Source organism: Mandrillus leucophaeus, unplaced genomic scaffold, assembly GCF_000951045.1.
Source record: "Mandrillus leucophaeus isolate KB7577 unplaced genomic scaffold, Mleu.le_1.0 Scaffold319, whole genome shotgun sequence".
NCBI classification, from domain to species: domain Eukaryota; kingdom Metazoa; phylum Chordata; class Mammalia; order Primates; family Cercopithecidae; genus Mandrillus; species Mandrillus leucophaeus.
This window is the reverse complement of record NW_012103354.1, coordinates 196,151-208,947: the sequence shown is the minus strand read 5'-3', so window position 1 is coordinate 208,947 and position 12,797 is coordinate 196,151. Positions and strand designations below refer to the sequence as shown.

The 12,797-nt window shown below is 37.3% G+C and overlaps 1 protein-coding gene across 1 annotated transcript in view; it reads right to left on the bottom strand.

The window, feature by feature from the left end:
• CCDC79 (coiled-coil domain containing 79) overlaps positions 1–12,797 on the bottom strand; it is a 59,870-nt gene that overhangs the window by 42,749 nt on the left and 4,324 nt on the right. The window contains exons 3-6 of the mRNA XM_011987878.1: positions 12,066–12,128; positions 2,798–2,908; positions 2,473–2,601; positions 369–497 (exon numbers count right to left, since the gene is read on the bottom strand). Of these exons, the coding sequence (XP_011843268.1) occupies positions 369–497; positions 2,473–2,601; positions 2,798–2,908; positions 12,066–12,096 (400 nt within the window). The 5' untranslated portion in view covers positions 12,097–12,128. The remainder of the gene's footprint in view (positions 1–368; positions 498–2,472; positions 2,602–2,797; positions 2,909–12,065; positions 12,129–12,797) is intronic.

Below are 12,797 nucleotides of genomic sequence, written 5' to 3'. Positions count from 1 at the left end.
AAAAAAAAAAAAAAAAAAAGACACTGGGCCAGGAGCAGTGGCTCACACCTGTAATCCCAGCACTATTTGAGACCAGTCTGGCCAACATGGTGAAACCCCTGTCTCTACCAAAAAATCCAAAAATTAGCTGGGCATGATAGCATGTGCCTGTAATCCCAGCTACTCAGTAGGCTGAGGCAGAAGAATCACTTGAACCAGGTGGTGGAGGTTGCAGTGAGCCGAGATCATGCCACTGCACTCCAGCCTGCGTGCCACAGCGAGACTCTGTTTCCAAAAAAAAAAAAAGATATAAGAACTCAAATAAAAAATTAATAATGGCTGTTCCAATTGATTAATGTTTTCAAATATTCATAAGAGAATGTACTTACTATTATTTGAAACCAGAACCAAAATAACATAAACAGACATTCTTTTCAAATTTATGTTTGAATCATTAGATAAGAACCAAGTTAAGTCTTCAAATAACTCTGAAGTACACAAAGTCTGCTGACAGTAAACTGAAATATAAAATATAATTTTAATTTCAATGCATTGTCACAAACATGCTTTAAAATATGCTGAACAAAATAAAAAATTACCTAACTGGGGATGGTTCTTAACCAAATCTCATGTAATTGATATTTATTAGTCATACAACAAAATTTCTGACAAACTGATATGTACTTACTCAATTAGCAGACCAAAGCAGCAGTATATTAATCAAAAGTACTTAATCTAGGCTCCAAAACACATACTGAAATCCCCTAGAATTTACAATAAAAAACTTATCTGAATAAAAAATTAAATAAAATTTAGCAAAAAAAAAAACCAAAACACACTTTAAAGGAGGAGTAACAAAACATAGCAAGAAAAGCAATTCAAGAAAATTCAGAAACCTGCTTTAGAAAACAGAGGGACAAACAATATTTGAGATATGTTTTGAGACTTTCCGAGAAATAAAAATCATTTCAAGAATCATACTATCTGATAGTTTTTGTGTGTGTGTCCTAATGCAATAGGCAGAATTTTACAAAAATAATATAGACATAAAGATACAATCAACATTTTATCCAGTTCCTAGAACCAGCTATTAGGCCCTATCTCAAAGGCAAGGACTAAGCCAGGCACAGAAAGACAAACATATTCTCACTTATTTGTGGGATCTAAAAATCAAAACAATTGAACTCATGGAGATAGATGATTATCAGAGGCTGGGAAGGGTAGTGGAAGGTGGTGGGTATGGTACCAAAAAAAAAAAAAAAAATGAAGAAAGAATGACTAAGACTTACTATTTGATAGCATAACAAAGTAACCATAGTCAATAATAATTTAACTGTACACTTTTAAATAACTAAACAGTATAATTGGATTGTTTGTGTAACACAATGAATAAATGCTTGAGTGGATGGAAACCTCATTCTCCACGACGTGATTATGCACTGCATGTCGGTATCAAAACATCTCATGTACCCTATAAATATATACACCTATTATATAGACACAAACATTAAATTTTTTAAAAAAAAATTCAAGGACTATATCTTACTTATCCCTGTATCCCCAATGCCTTGCACAAAGATTGCTTCCTAAAAGATTTTTTTTTTTTTTTTTTTTTTGGTGACAGGGTCTTACTCTGTGGTCTGTCGCCCAGGTTAGAGTACAGTGGCATAATCTTGGCTCACTGCCACCTCCACCTCCCAGGCTCAAGTAATCTCTCACCTCGGCCTCCCAAGTAGTTGGGACCACAGGTGCATACTACCATGCCCGGCTGATTATTTGTATTTTTGGTAGAGATGGGGTATCACCATGTTGCCCAGGCTGGTCTCAAACTCCTGAGGTCAAGTGATCCACCTGCCTCAGCCTCCCAAAGTGCTGGGATTATAGGTGTGAGCCACCATGCACCTGGCTGATGAAGAAATATTTAATAAATAAAAATATCAGAATATAAAGTTGGTCTGACAAACCAATGGTTTATATTCAACCTCATTTTAGATGCCCTGCAGAAAAGTGTTCTTGCCAACATGAATTTCTATACCCACACATTACATGGCTGTGGCTTATCTTCATCCTTTGATCTGGAAAGATGAAACAGAAAGGAAAGGACAGGGAAAAGGGAAGGGAAGGAAAAAAGGGAGGGGAGGGGAAGGAGAAAGGGGAAAGGAGGGGCGGAGAAGGAGAGGAGGGAGGGGAAGGGAAAAGAGAGAAAGAGAAAGAGAAAGAAGAAAGAAAGAAAAGAAAAGAAAGGAAAGAAAAGAAAGGAAAGGAAAGGAAAGGGAAGGGAAGGGAAGAAAAGAAAGGAAAGAAAGAAAAGAAAGAAAAGAAAGGGAAGGAAGGAAGGAAAGAGGAAGCAAGGGAGAGGGGAGGGAGGCTGGATAAAAATTATTCAAATGTGTAAAAAAAAGAAAAGAAATTAACTAAAAAATTAGTTTTGAGTATACTGTTAAAATATAACACAATGCTTAAAGTATAATGAAATAAAGTTTTATATTTTACCATTTTTTTCTGCAATAGCTCCTAATGTATATAAGGCTGCTTCTTTTACCATGCTATGTTCACTTGACTTTGCAAGATTTTTTACAAACATCAAACCACCAATTTCCCGAAAATAAACACTTGCATTACCTGTAGGATATGCAGAAAAAAACAAAATAGAAATGATATTTATTTTCAATATCCTTTCAGGGATAAAATAAATCACATGAAGACAGTAACATGATATGTAGAATAAATGAATGGAAGATAAAGAACTATGCTTATTTGATATATCATAGTACTAAAGAACTAGAATCACAGATAAAAATTCACTATTATATCTTACTGTTTTGTTGACAAATTGAATGAATAGTGACCAAAGCTTCCTTTTGTGAAACAGCATTGTCCATTTGATACTTTAGACACTCCAATAATAAGTTCAGGTCAGTCTTCATTTCTAAAGAACAACAATGTCATTATTTTAAACCAAAAAGTTTATTTCAAAAACTAACCATTAAAATTTCACTTACTAAATACATATCTTTGGAATGGTCAACTTTTAAAGTAATAGGCATGTATTACTTTTATAATCCAACAACCATGTATTTTTTTTAAAGATGTTCTTTTTTTTTTTTTGAGACGGAGTCTCACTCTGTCGCCCAGGCTGGAGTGCAGTGGCGCGATCTCCATTCACTGCAAGCTCCACCTCCCGGGTTCACACCATTCTCCTGCCTCAGCCTCCTGTGTAGCTGGGACTACAGGCGCCGACCACTGCGCTCGGCTAATTTTTTGTATTTTTAGTAGAGACGGGGTTCCACCGTGTTAGCCAGGATGGTCTCAATCTCCTGACCTTGTGATCCGCCCGTCTCGGCCTCCCAGAGTGTTGGGATTACAGGCGTGAGCCACCGCGCCTGGCCTAAAGATGTTCTTTAAATAAAAGAACTTAAAATGAACTTCTTATAGTTCTTTGAGTTTCCCTTTTTATAAATATAGGAATAGAAAGTCATAATATTATTCTTTTTAAGTAAAGCTACACTGGTTTAAATATCTGTCATTTAGAAAAAAAGTGGATAAAAATGAAAATACAACATATGAGAATTTGTGGGATGCTATGAAAGCAGTATTTAGGATGAAAGGTCTCAGATCAACGACGTCAGCTACCACCTTAGGAAATTATAAAAAGAACAAATTAAACCCAATATAAGTACAAGAAAGGAAATTATAAAGATCTAAACTGAAACCAGTGAAACAGAAAACAAATACAGAGGAAGTTCTTTGAGAAGAGCAACAAAACTGATAAACTTCTAGCCAGATGAATTAGGAAAAAAGGAGTAAAGACACAAATTACCAATATTAGAAATGAGAGAGATGGCATTACCACATTCCACAGATATTCAGAAGATATTAAGGGAGTACTATGTACAATTTCACACCTATGGATTCAACAACTTAGGTGAAATTACATCACCAAAACTCACCCGAGAAGAAAAAGACAACTTGAATAGTCTTATGTCTATGAAAGAAGTTGAATTAAGAGTTAAAAACTTTTCCACAAAGAAAACTCTGGGTTCAGATGATTTCATTTGCAAATTCTACCAAACATTTAAGGAAGGAATAATATAAATTCTACTCAAATTTTTTCAAAAGTTTAAGAGAAGGAATACTTCCCAACTTATTCTATGAGGCTAGTATTGCCTTTATACCAAAACAGAAGCCATTAGCAAGAAAACTACAGACCAGTTTCCCTCATGAACATACATGCAAAAAGTCTAAACAATTTTAGCAAATTGAATCCAACAATATATTAAAATAAAAAGACATCACGATTAAGTGGGTTTATCCCAGAAATACAAGATTGATTTATGATTTGAAAAAAATCAATGTAACAAAACAGGAAAACCTTTGGTCATCTCAATGGATGTAAAAACAGCATCTGATAAAATCCCACATGCATTCCTGATTAAAGAAAAATATTCCGCAAATTTGGAATAGAAAGGAACTTCCTCAACCTGGCAAAGTGCATCTACAGTTGAAAACCCTACAGCAAACATCATACTTAACAGGAAAGACTGAATATATTCTCTCTAAAACCAGGTATAAGACAAAGATGTTTGCTCGTATCACCACTCCTATGTAACATTGTCCCAAAGAGTCTAGCCAGTGCCGTCAGGTAAGAAAAAAGAAATAAAAGGCACTCAAATTGGCAAAGAAGTACTTGAATTTGCATACAACATGATCTTCCACATAATTTGATGGAATCTACAGAAAGCTACTAGAATAAGTGAACTAAGTTTTCCAGGTAACTCTTTAATACATAAAAACAGATTATACAGTCAAATGTTGCTTAATGATGGGGATACATTCTGAGAAAAGCATCTTTAGGTGATTTCATCATTGTATTAACATCATAGACTTTACTTACACAAACCTAGATGGTAGAGCTTATTACACATCTAGGTTGTATGGTATAGCTATTGCTCCTAGGCTATAAACCTACGCAGCATGTTACTGTATTGAATAATATAGTCAATTGTAATACAATGGCAAATTTTTGTATATCTAAACATAGAAAAGCTATAATACAGATTTTTTTAAAAGGTATATCCAGAAGCTGCTCTGGGTGCATCAGCAAGTGGCAAGTGAATGTGAAGGCCTAGGACACTATTGTACACTACTGTAGACTTCATAAACACCGTAAATTTAGACTACTCAATTTATTTTTAAAATATCTTCAATAATAAAATAAACTTAGCTTATTGTAACTTCACCACACCCAGCTAATTTTTTTTTTACAGAGATGGGGGTCTCACTATATTGCCCAGGCTGGTCTCAAACTCCTGGCCTCAAGCAATCCTCCCATCTTGGCCTCCCAAACCACTGGAATTATTTATAGGTGTGAGTCATCATGCCTGGCCTATCTTTATCTTTAAAAAAAACTTTATTAAAACTAAGACACAACACACACATTAGCATAGGCCTACACAGAGTCAAGATCATCAATATGACTGTCCTTCATCTCCACATCTTGTCCCACTGGAAAGTCTTCAGGGCAATAACACACACGGAACTGCCATCTCTTATAACAATCCCTTCCTCTGGGATACCTCCTGAAGGACCTGCCTGAGGCTGTTTTACAAAATTTTTGTTTATAAGTAGAAGCAGTGTATTCTAAAACAACAATAAATAGTGTAGTAAATACATAAACCAGTAACAGAGTCATTATCAGGTATTATGTACTACACATAACTGGATTTGCTATAGTTTTATACAACTGGCAGTATGGTAGGTTTGTTTACACCGGCATCACTGCAAACATGTGAGTAACGTGTTGCGCTTACTATATTACAATGTCACTACATGACAGGAATTTTTCAGTTCCATTATAATCTTATAAGACCACTGTCCTATATGAGGTCTGTTGTTGACTGAAACATCATTATGCAGCACATGACTGTATTTCTATATACTAGCAATAAACAAATGGAAATTGAAATTTTAAAAACCACCCCATTTACAATATAGCATTGAAATACTTAGCTATAAATTGACAACAGAGGTGAGACATACACCAAAAACTAAAAAATACTGCTGAGAGAAATTAAAGACGACCAAAATAAATGCCATTATATGCCATGTTCATGAGTCAAAAGACTAAATATTGTTAAGATGTAAATTCTTCCCAAATTGGTCTATACAATCAATGTAATCCCAGCAGGCTGTGTGTGTGTGTGTGTAAATTGACAAGCTGATGTCAAAATTCATATGGAAATGCAAAACCCTTACCATAGCCAGACAACACTGAAAGAGAAGTATAAAGCCAAAGGGCTAACTCTACCATATTTCAAGACTTTAAAAACCTACAGTGGGCCAGGCATAGTGGCTCACGTCTGTAATTCCAGCACTTTGGGAGGCTGAGGCAGGCAGATCACTTGAGGTCAGGAGTTTGAGACCAGCCTGGCCAACACAGTGAAACCCCATTTCTACTAAAAAATACAAAAATTAGCTAGTTCTGGTGGCACGTGCCTATAATCCCAGCTATTCGGGAGGCTGAGGCAGGAGAATCGCTTGAACCTGGGAGGTGGAGGTTGCAGTGAGCCAAGATCGCACTGCTGCACTCCCTCCACTCTGGGCAAACAGAGCGATATGCTATCTAAAAACAAACAAACAAACAAAAACCCTACAGTAATAAAACGAGTGTGGCACTGCCATCAGCATAGACAAAAAGATCAATGAAACAGGACAGTACAGAAATAAACCTACACAAACCCATGAGTTTTTACAAAGTCATTGCTAACAAATAGTGTTGGAACAACTGAATATCCATACTCAAAACAACAGCCAACAGAAACTCTTGAATTCATACTTCGAAACATATACAAAAATCAACTCAAAATGGAATGCAATCTAAATGTAAAATCCAAAACTATGAATTTTTTTTAAATTTTGTTTTTGAGAGGGAGTCTTGCTCTGTCGTCCAAGCTGGAATGTAGTGGCGCGATCTCATCTCACTGTAACCTCCACCTCCTGGGTTCAAGAGATTCTCCTGTCTCAGTCTCCCGAGACTGTGCCTGGCCAACTACGAAACTTTTAAAAGAAAACATGGGAGAAAATCTTTGTAACCTTGGGTTAAGCAAAGATTTCCTAGATATTACAATAACAGCAAAACCCACAAAATAATAATGAACTAGGCTTCATAAAATTAAAAACTTCATTGTTTTAATAGTGTCTTCTAAAGCGCAGCAAAGACAAGCCACAAACTGGAAAATCTTTGCAAAGAACATATCTGATAAAGAACATGTAGCCGTCTAGTGTACATTCTGTATGTCAATTAAAAAACAAACAAAAAGAACATGGGGCCAGGCACAATGGGTCACATCTGTAATCCCAGCACTTTGGGAGGATGAGGCAGTAGTATCTCTTGAGGCTACCAGCCTGGACAACAATGTGAGATCTATCTATGCAAAAAAAAAAAAAAATTTAAATTAGCCTGGCATGGTGGTATGTGCCTGTAGTCCCATCTACTCAGGAAGCTGAGGTAGAAGACTGCTTGAGGTCAGGAGCAGTGGCTCATGCCTGTAATCCCAGTATTTTGGGAGGCCGAGGTGGGCAGATCACCTGAGTCACGAGTTTGAGATCAGCCTGGCCAACATGGTAAAACCCCATCTCTACTAAAAATATAAAAATTAGTTGAGTGGGGTGGTGGGTGCCTATAATCCCCCGTGCTTGGGAGGCTGAGGCAGAAGAACTACTTGAACCTGGGAGGCAGAGGTTGCAGTGAGCTGAGATCGGGCCACTGCACTCCAGGCTGGGCAACAAGAGTGAGACTCTGTCTCAACAACAACAAAAAAGTACTGCTTGAGCCAGGAGTTAGAGTCTGCAATGAGCTATGATTGTGCCACTGTACTTTAACCTGGGTGACAAAGTGAGACACTGTCTCAAAAAAAACAACATATATCTAGAAAATATAAAGAACTATGAAAGCTCAGCAACAGAAAAACCAACAACCAGATAAAACAGCAAAAGATGTGAACACACTTTAACAAAAAAGATAAATAGATGGCAAATAAGAACATGAAAATATTCTCAATATCATTAGTCATTAGGGAAATGCAAATTAAAACCACAAGGAGATGCCATTACACACTCACTGAACGACTAAAATTTATGACTGATCATTTCATATGTTAGCAAGGACGTGAAGGAACTGGAACTCTCATATACTGCTGGTGAATATGTAAAATGGTACAAAGATTTTGACAGACAGATCAGCAGTTTCATAAACTGTTAACGTATACCTACATTTGATTCAGCCATTCCACTCCTAAGTATTTACCCTAAAAAGGGGAGATATATGTCCATAAAAATGTTCACAGCACCATTATATGTAATAGCTAAGAAGTGTAAGCAATCAAAATGCCCATTAGCAGACGAATGGATAAGCAAATCATGGTATAACTACACAATGGAATACTTAGCAATAAAAAAAGAATTATAGATGTATGCAACAACACGGATGAATCTCAAAATAATTATGCTGAGTGAAAGACGCCACATAAAATAGAATTCATACTGTATGATTCTATGTACAGAAAAAATGCAAATAGTCTATAGTAACAGAAGGCAGATTAGTGAGTGCTTGGGGAAAAAAGGCTCTAGGAAAGCACAGAAGGTAGGGATTACAAAGGAGCAGAAGGATACATGCACTATCTTGATTTTGCTGATGGCTGCACGGCTACATACCTATACCAAGCTTTATCAAAATGTAAACATTTTGTTTATAACTAAACAGCAAACAATAGACAACTATTTTCCTATAAAGTTCTTTAGTATAGTCTTAAAAACAATTTCTTCTCTTGATTTTAAGGATTTAAGTCAAATGGCATATAGATTTTGTAATAATGCTTGAAGTACATTTAGAGTAGTAGGCTGGGCGCAGCGGCTCACACCTATAATCCCAGCGCTTTGGGAGGCCGAGGTGGGCCATTGCATTCCAGCCCGGGCAACAAGAGCAAGACTCTGTCTCAAAAAAAAACAAAATGAAAAAAAGTTAAGAGTTCTGAAAGATATAGGATGAAGGGTGGATATAATATAGAGGAGCACACTAAGAGAAATTAAGATGTATCATCAATCAATATAGTACTTAGTCTCACTCTTTGTTTTGTGGGTTTTTTTTTTTTTTTTTTTTTTTTGAGATGGAGTCCCGCTTTCTTGCCCAGGCTGGAGTGCAGTGGAGCAATCTCAGCTCACTGCAACCACCGCCTCCTAGGTTCAAGTAATTCTCCCACCTCAGCCTCTCAAGTAGCTGGGATTACAGGTGCGCACCACAACGCCCAGCTAATTTTTTTGTATTTTAGTAGAGACAGGGTTTCACCATGTTGTCCAGGGTGGTTTCGAACTCCTGAGCTCAGGCAATCCACCTGCCTTGGCCTCCCAAAGCATTGGGATTACAGGCATGAGCTACCGTGCCCGGCCATAGTCTCACTCTTGAAAGAAAGTCAAATGTCAATTTGTTTGAATGAAATAATTCATGACAAAATTTGTTAGTGAAAACCATAGTACAAAGGTTATCGCTAAGATGTTTTTAGCAATAGCAAATATTTATTTATCATTTTGTACACTAACAGACACCATAAGAAGGTAAGTTTGACTCTATGGATACCAATAAGCCACATCAACAACATGCCGAAGAAAATTTTTGATGGAGCGCAATGATTTTCAGTTCTAGGCACAATGCAGGCAGGATACAAAAGACTTTTATTTTCTTTTGAGACAGGGTCGCACTCTATTGCTCAAGTGAGTGAAGTGGTGCAATCACAGGGCACTGCAGCCTCAACCTCCTGGGCTCAACGGATCCTCCCACCTCAGCCTCCTGAGTAGCCAGGAATACAAAATTAACCACGCCTGGCTAATTTTTGTATTTTTTTAATAAATGGGGTTTTGCCATGTTGCCCAGGCTGGTTTCGAACTCATGAGCTCAAGCCATCCGCCCGCCTCGGCCTCCCGAAGTGCTGGGATTACAAGCGTGAGCCACCATCCCTGGTCTGCAAGAAACTTCTTTACGTACTCCTCCATTCCCTTCTGTACGCCTTTCTCATACTTTGATATCTCCTATCATAATCCTTCCCTTCCCAGCCAAAGCATCTCCTGACATCACAACTATCATATTTCACCTTGGTTTTTATCTTCTCTAGGCAAAATAACCTAGTTCCTTCAGTAACTACTGAATAAAATAAACAAGCAAATACTGAAGAGAATACAAAAAACACAAGCAATCAAAGAAAATTTGATAAACTGGACTTAAAATTGTAAACCTTTATACCTCGAAAGACACTATCGAGAACACAGAACAACAGCCCAGTCTAGAAAAAAATATCTGAAAATCTGTTATCCAAATAAATAGGGGGCTTGTGTTCAGAACAGATAAAGAATTCTTAAAACGTAATACTAAAATCACAATCTAAAGTGTGGAATGGATTTAAATAGACATCTGTCCAAGGAAGATAGATTGCCAATAAGTATATGAAAAGATGCTCAACATTCACTGGTCATTAGGCAAATGCAAATCAAAACCACAATTAGATACCACTTCACCCTGTTGCTAAACAATTGACTGATGGGAGCTGATAGATAAATACTCTCACCCCTTGGCTGGGATGACGCTCAGGGACATGACTCTAAACTGGCTCCCAGAGTTTCCCAGTGGGCTTAAGCTCCAGTTATCCATAATAATAACTTATTTGATAACATATTCTCTGTCTTCTTTCTCCTGTCTCATTTCCCCATTTTCCAGCTAGTGTTTCCTGGGATCACTTTCTGAAAAAAGGTACTTGCACTCAAATCTTTATCTCACAGTCTACTTCTGGGAGCAACCTGAAGACTTAAAATGGAAGAGAGTGAGATGTGGGACTGAGGTTGGAGGTTTTATAAATGGTTTGAGAGGGGAATCACCAACAGTTATCTCCTCTCTCTCCAGTTTTCAACTTCTCCCTCTCCAGAATCTCCATTCCCTCTTCAGAAATTCTCCTGTCTTTTATAACACTTTCTTGACATTACAACTTTCCTCTAGCTACTGCCATATATCTTACTATTTATTTATTTATGAATGAATGAAAGGGTCTTGCTCTGTCACCAAGGCTTAAGTGCAGTGGTGCGATCATGGTTCATTGTAGCCTTGACCTCCCAGGCTCAAGTGATCCTCCCACCTCAGCCTCCCAAGTAGCTGGCACTACAAGTGTGTACCACCACGCCCAGTTAATTTTTGTTTTTGTAGAGATGAGGTCTCACTGTGTTGCCCAGTTTGGACTCAAACTCCTGGGCTCAAGTGATCCCCTACTTTGACCTCCCAAAGTGCTGGAATGATAGGAGTGAGCCACTACACCTGGTTGATTATGTATTTTTAGTCAAGCTCTTAAAGAGTAAGCAATTCATACTGTGTCTTCAGATCTTAATTTTCCACTCAAATATAAACAGACTGCAATCTGGTTAAAATCTATTAAGTTTACCGTTAACATAACAAATCACATCCTAAATGCAAAATGCAGTGGAAAATTCAGTCCTCAGCTGTGACAGTTGACATTTTAGGCTCTTAAGCAACCTCTTTCTCATGAAGCATTCTCTTAAGGTTCTGATTTCAAAGATACCACATTCCTGACTCTCTTTTCACCTTTTTGAAATGTTTTTCTCAGACTTTTTTTAGGGGCTCTCTTCCTCAGCTAAAACCTTATATGACAGTGTGTATTAATGAACACTATTCTCCATCCTTTTCTCTCTGGTTAACCTCCTCCATGCCCATGGATTCAGTTTCCATCTTTCTGGGAACAATTCTGAAATCCGTACCTTCAGGCATCCTTTGATGGTGGTCTTCTCAGGTTCCCATTTTTCTTGTATACACTGACATTAAATCAACTATCACATGAAATTCTAATTGTCAATATGTCTTTTCCCATTAGAATGTCAGTTTCCTGAAGCCAGAAATTATGTGACAGGCACAGAGTAGTGCTCAATATTTATGTAAATGGCTGAATGATTCTTTCATTTCCTGAATCCTGTCAAATAATCTACAGTATATCCTACCAATACAAAACTCACTGCAGATATATGATTCAATTTCTCACCTTGTGTTTTCTTTGTGTCTTCACTTTCCATGCTTGTCTATATTCTTTTTCCTTATATTTCGTCTATAAGATAAAGGTATTTTCTCAATTTAAATCAATGTTTGAGAATAGCAAAGATATAAGTACAAATGGGTGGGAAAAATTGTTTTCCTGAAGCCAAAAGACCAGGGAATTACAACTTTTAAAATAATAATTAAATTTAATTAACTTAGTTAATAAGTTGAATCTGCAACTTATTAGATGTGTGCTATCAAGCAGGTTGATTAAATTCTTTGAGGCTCTGTATCCTCAGCTGTAAAATAGAAATGATATTCCTATTTCACAGAGTTGTTACAATAATTACATTTAAAAACATAAACATATCTGGCATTTTTAAGCACTATATGCATTCAAGACATTTTATTAAGCAAATGAATGGGTGACTGGATCTAACTGGACCTCTTAACTGGTCCCATTCCCTTCCTTTTTTTTTTTTTTTTTTTTTTTTTTTGAGACAGCAGGGTCTCACTCTGACGCCCAGGCTGGAGTGCAGTGGCTTGATAATGACTTACTGCAGCCTTGACCTCCCAGGCTCAGGTGATCCTCCCACGTCAGCTTCCAGAGTAGCTGAAACTACAGGCACATGCCACCACACTTGGCTAATTTTGTAGAGATGGGGTTTCGCCATGTTGCCCAGGCCAGTCACAAACTCCTGGTCTCAAGCAATCCACACACCTCAGCCTCCCAAAGTGC